The sequence below is a fragment of the Spinacia oleracea genome, chromosome 4, assembly GCF_020520425.1.
Source record: "Spinacia oleracea cultivar Varoflay chromosome 4, BTI_SOV_V1, whole genome shotgun sequence".
NCBI classification, from domain to species: Eukaryota; Viridiplantae; Streptophyta; class Magnoliopsida; order Caryophyllales; family Amaranthaceae; genus Spinacia; species Spinacia oleracea.
In genome coordinates this window covers 12026281-12034220 of record NC_079490.1, presented here as the reverse complement: position 1 = coordinate 12034220, position 7940 = coordinate 12026281, and the positions used below count along the sequence as shown (strand labels likewise).

The 7940-nt window shown below is 38.8% G+C and overlaps 1 protein-coding gene across 1 annotated transcript; it reads left to right on the top strand.

Annotated features, from left to right (window-relative positions):
- The first annotated feature begins 5952 nt into the window (after nt 1-5952).
- On the top strand, nt 5953-6795 carry LOC110792081 (uncharacterized). Its single transcript, XM_021996893.2, has one exon. It carries the CDS (start codon nt 5953-5955, stop codon nt 6793-6795), a length of 843 nt encoding a protein of 280 aa, XP_021852585.2.
- The last annotated feature ends 1145 nt before the right edge of the window (nt 6796-7940 follow it).

Below are 7940 nucleotides of genomic sequence, written 5' to 3'. Positions count from 1 at the left end.
CCTGGCAATCAAACTTCCTTGGTATCATATGCCGCTTGAGGTTCTTACTTCGGTAATAACTCAAACAATGGAAGTTAGGCTACACTAATGGCCTACAAGTGGGAAATAAAGCATGGCATTGCTACATTAATTGTAGGGTCATCTAGTTTGTTTTAAGTCCTATCAAAGGTTGGAACTTAATGGCTATTTTGTTCCATAATCAGCATACCTAAATTTCTGCTTCAAACACAGAAAAACTCACATTCAGAAGAACAAAAACAATGCTTGTTTGTTTGTTTATTTGAATGGTCATTTACAGGTTGAGTCAATATGCTTGATTAAAAACAAACAACTCTTTAACAATAAAAACTTTACTAGGTTCAAATCAACCCCTTGATTTGAGTTCCACTAATCTTTGGCATTGTTACTTAGACCATATCAACAAGTTAACATTCAAAAGTTCTATTTTGATGGAATTTTGAAATTTGATTGATTTCTAGATCATTCAAGACGAGCTAGTCTTACTTGTTGAAAGTAACAAAAGATATGAACTATTGTTAGAACGCCTAGACAATAGAGTTCAAAGCTAAAGAAAGATTTTATGACTTTATTATTTCACATGGATTTGAGTGCATATAGGTTTATTTACTCAATGTGATATAAGTTTGAATCTGTTTGGCTAGTTCAAAGATTCAGAAGTATAAAATCCACTTGGCAAGAAATCATAAAGATCTAGGTTAGATCATGTTGATGATTACTTGAGACCAAAAATGATCATCAATGATTGTGTGTTGCAATTTCACGATCTAGCTCCATAAGATATGGCATATCTAAGTTGGAATGATCGAAGTCAATTAGTACTTGATTCGATCAATGATGAATCATAAAGACTTTTCCTATAATTTCTAAAACAAAATGCTCAACTACCACCAAACTAAACCAAATTCGTCAAAGTTATTTAAAAGTAATTTCATAATATCTTTTCATAATATATATCTAGAGAGTTGCTAAACTCAGTGGGAGCTTAGTGTTTGTCATTCGACAAACTAAGGCCCAAGTATAGATATATGTTTCATTGTGATTTATTCAAATGAGACACACGGGTATTGTTTCTACCACGAATTTTTGAGAACATAATGTTTGTTTGCTCGAAATAATGTCTTTTTGGAGATTCGTTTCCAAAATGACAAGTGGGAGAAAATAGACCTCGAAAGTCTTCGAGGCGAACAACAAACATAAACGGACATTCCGGAGGCTTTTAGAAGTTCTTCAGAAAATCCGAACACGTATTCTTTAAGGACTTTAGAAGTGGCTTTAAAGAATAGACATCTCTTAGAAGACTTTACAAGTGCTTCAAGGAGAACAGAATATTCAAAGGACTTTCAAGTGGCTGTTGATATTCTATTGTTTGATGTTCTATACCCAAGTAGGCATAGTGCTCAAGTCACGAAACTATGAGATTCTTCTATTAGATAGTGAAGAAACATAGAGTTCAGGTCAATGAAACTATGAGATTCTTCTATTACATAGTGAAGAAACCTACAACTTGCAGTCAAACTATTATCATTTAGATTAATGAGTTTGTGACTTGTAAGAAAGGTATGACGAAATATAGATTCCCTAAAATGGTTAAAGGCCATATATAGACTCAAATGTTTTAAATGGTTAGAGGCCATAAAACATAACCAATGTTTTGATGACAAAATTGAAATTTTGTTGATTTGCAAGAATAGACTAAACACCTATTGATTGTAAATTGGTTTTAAGGATAAAAACCATCAAACATGGAATTGTGGTCACACACAAAGCTAGATTAGTTGCTAAAGGTTACAAGAAAATTCATGGCATGGATTGTGTTGAAACCTCATGCATAATCGTAATGCTCAAGTCTATAAATCAAGCAATGATTGCATATTGGTATATATGGCAATTGGATGACAAAACGTATTCCTCAATCAAATGTTGGAATAAACTATGTACATGACATGTCATAGGATTTGTGGATCCAAATAATGCTTGAAAAGGAAAGCTAGCTTATGAAATCGAAGTACAGATTTAAGCAAGCAATTGGGAATTGAAATTGTATTTTAGTGAAGCTAATAAGTATTTTAGTTTCATAAAATGTACATGATTCTTATAGATATATAAGAAGTTTAGTGGGAGTACATAAAACTTAATTGGTCCTATGTGTATCATACACATATCTCTCTATTGTGAAATAACATTCAAAAGCTAATGACTTAGATTTGAAATTATTCATCAATGATGGACCAAGGCGAAACTTAGTACATATTGGGTTTTAAGATCTATTTACAAAGATCTTATAATATTGTTTTGGATTAAGTAATGGCATTTACTAAATCAAACACGAAAGATTCCATTGGAGATATTCGACCCATATGAATAAATCTAAGTAAAGAATGTTTGAACTATGTATAAGCATTTACTAAGTTAACATCAAAGAATCTAATGAGATTCTTCACCTATATTATATGTCAAAGAATTTAGCTGGATTTAGTATCTACTGAAATTGAATGAGCTAAAGTTACATGAATAGAATTCAATTGGGAATTATTCTGCAAAAGAATTTATCATGTATGATATAATATTAGGATTGCCAAAAACGTATCGTATGACTTTGGGCATGACGAACATATACCAATCTCTATTGATCTAAGAAAAGATCAACTAGATTGAGATCAAGAAAAACTTATGGTACTTAAAAAGGTACATAGGATTAGTTCTTGATTCAAGGAAATAAAGATATGCTAAATATTGATGCTTCACGAATAAACACTGGCAAAGGATCAAGCAAGATCCCTTTGGAGTTAACCATTGTCAAGGACGAGCTATACGCATCGTGTTTTGAAATGGCAACATGGATTGAAGACCATGAGTTGTTGCGTGGGAAATTAAATATTAATTTCTATGTTCTAAGATACAGCTGGAAAGACTTCCACATATCTGTGAACTGCTTGGATAAGTAAATCTAAACAAAGCATCACTAGCAACCTAAACAGTTGAAGTAAAAGTACTTATTGCCTAAGAAGCAATAAAACAGGGTTGTTTATGTTAATGAGTTCTTCATTGAACTTGGGTAGATCACATGTCTGCTGACTTGATAGTTCTTCATTGCAAAATGCGTAGAACCACTCTTGTAGCTAGAAAGAATAGATCACAAACTAAACACACCCAAAAGATCTTATCATTATATCTCGAAGAAAATTCGATGAAAAGGATATTAAGATTGGCAAAGCATGATAACTAAACCTATGCAACAAGTGAGAAACAACACTCACATTGTGGCACTGGAAATCAAGCATAGCTTTGAATTCCATGAACTGTTTTAAGGATGGGTTTGAGGCCCATGGCTGTAAAACATTAGGGTTAAACATTTATCATATATGAAATGTATTTCATATTCCATTTAATCTTGGTTTAGTATTAAATGATGAGTCCCTTCACTTTGACGAAATATTCAAGATAGACTGTCAGGACCAGTCCTGTGACTAAGAAATGTCTATCAAGTGAACTTGAATGTCAAAGGTTGAAAATGGTCCCTAGTCGGAGTTTTCTATAAAATTGGACGCATAGAAAATGTTAGACGACTAGAATGCAAGATGACTAGTAGTTCTGTTTCTTGAACTATGTGGACATGGCAATGTCATAATCATTTGCATAGATACTTACTTTGGGAAGACTAGTATCGGACAGACCTATGAAACTTTACTGTAAGAGATGAAAATCTGTCATAAGTAAATTTCATTAAATTATTAGACACTAAATCCTCAATACCTGAGTGATTTGAGATTACTTGTTTGAGAACTGGTTGCTTTGACGTTGACCAACCGTCGCACCGTAAAAGGAGGCTATAAAGGCAACGCTCAAGTAATCACCTATCAAACGAAGTCTAATCTCAAGATCGCAAGATTGGGATTGTCCTCCCATAAATCGGGATGAGATGCTTAAAAGTTGTACAAGGCCACTCGGAGAGCTAGAAACTGTGAAATGCATGGCCGTGCTCGGATGAATCATAGGCTATGATTATCTGTTTATTTAATCAGTTGAACTCTGAAACCGAGAAACACCTCTGGACATAATAAGGATGACAACTCTTACCTTATGTTCAAGAGCAAGCATCGAGCGACAAAGGAATTAGGAAATGCACACTTGTCCCTAAGGACAAGTGGGAGACTAAAGGAAATAATGCCCTTGGTCCAAGTATGCATTCTATGTTAAGTCTAATAAATGCGGTTCAGTATTAATTAACAAGTTAATAATTCAGTGAGATCAAGTGAGCTGAATGCCTAGCTAGAGGCCGCTTCAGTTCAAGTGGAATTAATGATATTAATCCACAGCTTACTCTTGACTAAACCCGTAGGGTCACACAAATAGTACGTAAACGGATCAAGTATTTAATGGCGTTAAATACTCTATCTATGGATATTCGGAATCGACGGATCTTGGTTTCAGTGGGAGCTGATATCGTCACAAGCAAGAAATGAATACTCCGGAAACGATGATATTGCCGGAAACGGAAATATGGATCGTATCGGAAATATAAATATTATCCAAGTCGTAGAAGTTGCCGGAAACGGAAACATGGTACGTATCGGAAAATATTATCGGAAATGGAAATATTGCCAGAATCGGAAATATTGCCGGAAACGGAAATATTGTCAGAATCGGAAATATTATCGGAATCGGAAAATAATTCCGGAAACGGAAATATTAAATATTTGTTCGAAACGGAAATTAATTCCGGAATCGGAAATATTAAATATTGTTCGTATCGGAAATGAGTTCCGGAATCAGGAATTTAATCGGAAGCGTATCGTACGAATTAGCATCGGACGAGGCCCGCTAGACGAAGGCCCGGCACGAAGCCAGGCCATCGCCCAGCGAGCCGCACGCACCAACGCACGCCTCGACCAGGCCCAGCGCAAGGCCAGGCCCAGCCAAGGGCGCGCGCGCGCCAGAGCACATCAGCGTGGGTCGAGCGCTGTGCGCCTGGCGTGGGCCGCAAGGCTTGCGCGGGTGCACGGCTCGTGCAACGCTTGTGCGGGAATCCTAATCCTATTGGAATTCGTGCAAAGATTAAATCCTAATCCTAATAGATTGATTTTGTTATTTAGAGTCCTAATAAGATTCTAACTAGCAAATCCACATCCTAATAGGATTACAATTCCTTTTCCATACCCCTATAAATAAGGGCCTAGGGTCATAATTTATACGCACGATTGAAGTATTCAAAGGGTAAGTTTTTGAAAGAAAATTCAGTCACACTCTTGCAATAATAACCGAAATTCCTAAGCACCTTAAGGGAGATTCTAGTTGGTCAATCTTGAGGCGGATCCGGACGTACTGTGGACTATCTACGGAGGGACGACACTTGGAGTCCTAAAGACTTGTTCTTGTTCGGTTCGGGCGCAGCTAGGGAAGGCACGCTACAACATGTATGCATCTATTCTATGCTGAATGATTATGTGTAAATAATATGCTTTCCTGGCTTTATGGTTTTTCCGCATGATATATGAATTGTCATATGTATCATAACCTAACATAAAGATGGTCTTATTTCCTTATATAGTAATATGTCCCCACCATTTAACCGCTTACATAGAGTCACAAAACTGTAAAAGCATACCTCCTCTTCCTTACAACATTTTACCTATAGGGCAAAACATTAGGGACGGAGAGAGTAGAAACTTGTTTGACTGTTTATAGGAACTTGCTTCAATATATACCAATCGTCTAGGGTGCTCCTACAATGACGAATTCCTAGTTGCTTCTCAGAATTTGACTTTTTTTTTTTTAGGGATTTAACTATTGATTTATTATAACCATCCATTCGTGGGATCTACTGCGAACCTTGTATCCTGAGTCCAGCTTACCATGGTTGGTGGTAGGGGATTTTAATCAGATTCTGTTCGAAGCCGAGAAGGAGGGGGTCCACCATGCTGCCAACGAGAGATGGGACTCTTTCGTGAAGCATTAGATGACTGCAGGCTCCAGGACCTGGGTGTTTTTGGGAAGCCTTTTACCTGGTGGAACAAACAAGCAGACGAGTTTGCGGTTTTTGAGAGACTAGATAGGGGTGTCGCGTCTCTGGAATGGATGGAGCTAATGCCCCATATTGGCGTATCACATATGGTAAGTGACAAGTCAGACCACGTGCCGATTAATGTCACGTATATGCCAAATAGTGGAGAGAGGAGAAAAAGAAAGAAGGTGTCCAGATTCGAGGATATGTGGCTCACCTCACCCGAATGTGAGAAGGTCGTAAGAGACGCCTGGACAAATGCCACGGGTCTGTGGAACGCCAACGATGTTCTGGAAAAAATAAAAGTGTGTGGGAAAACATTACAGGGGTGGGACGCCAGGGAGTTCGGTAATATAACGAACAAGATAAGCAAAGCCAGGAAAAAGATGGCAGTGATAGATGGGTGTGCACCAAGCCCAGAGATGGTCCAAGAGAGAAAGGAAGTTTGCGAGGAGATTGACAAGCTTTTAATGCTGGAAGAGTCGATGTGGAGGCAGAGATCGAGGGTGGCAAATATGAAACAAGGAGACCAAAACACTAAGTACTTCCATATGAAAGCAACTGGAAGGCGTAAAAGAAATACCATCAAGGGAGTCCGAAGGGAGAATGGGGAGTGGGTTCGAGGGCACGAGGAGATAACAGACGCTGTAATAGAGTACTTCACGAAGCTCTTCACCTCCATCTCACCGCACTCAATGGAGCTGGCTATGCAGGGCCTCGAAAGGAGGGTAACAGACGAGATGAATGTGACCTTATCAAAACCTTTCGATTAGGAAGAAGTAAGGGTGGCTCTCTTTCAAATGAACCCTAGCAAGGCGCCTGGGCCGGATGGCATGAATGCCAATTTTTTTCAGAAGCACTGGCATATTTTAGGCAATGAAACGACAGCTTATGTCTTAGAGGTGATAAACGGAACACGGGAGATGAAGGAAATCAACGGGACACACATTGTTCTCATTCCGAAGGTAAAAAACCCCTTATCTATGGCGGATTTTCGGCCCATTAGTCTATGTAATGTCATTTATAAAATAATTTCCAAGATGATCGCAAATAGGCTAAAGAGTGTACTACCAGAGATTATATCCCTTAACCAAAGTGCATTCACACCGGGGAGATTGATTACTGACAATACGTTAGTGGCATACGAAACGTTCCATTATATGCATAGTGTTTGCTCCGGCAATAGGGGGTGTATGGCGGTGAAGCTCGACATGAGCAAGGCATATGACCGTGTTGAGTGGGCTTTCTTGGAAAGGGTTATGGAGAGGATGGGGTTTGAGGAGGGGTGTATTCGACTGGTTATGAGATGCGTGACATCCGTGTCACATGCGGTGGTTATAAATGGCGAGCCTTCGGATACTTTCAGACCGGGGCGTGGGCTCCGGCAAGGGGACCCAATATCCCCGTATTTATTTATTTTATGTGCTGAGATTTTTTCTCACTTGATACAAATGGAGGTAAACCGAGGGTATTTGAAAGGTATCAGCGTGTGTAGAGGAGCTCCAGAAGTGTCCCATCTCTTATTTGCAGACGACAATGTTATATTTTGCAGGGCTGCGGACGGAGATGTTCAAGCGATTCGCAGGGTTCTGGACTGTTATAGTGCGAGCTCGGGGTAAGTGGTTAATCTCTCCAAGTCGGAGGTTTCAATGAGTTCGAATGTGCAACCCGAAAAGAAGCTGGAGTTGGCAGCAGCATTGGAGGTTAGATATGTCAATGATCACGGAAAATATCTGGGTGTTCCCACGGGGGTAGGGAGATCAAGGTCTCGTGCTTTTGGCTTCATTAAAGAAAGGGTCTGGAAAAGGTTAAAGGGGTGGAAACATCAACTCTTATCGTTCGCGGGTCGGGAAATTCTCTTAAAGGCAGTTGTCCAAGCGATTCCCACCTATATAATGAGCTTGTTCAAACTACCCAT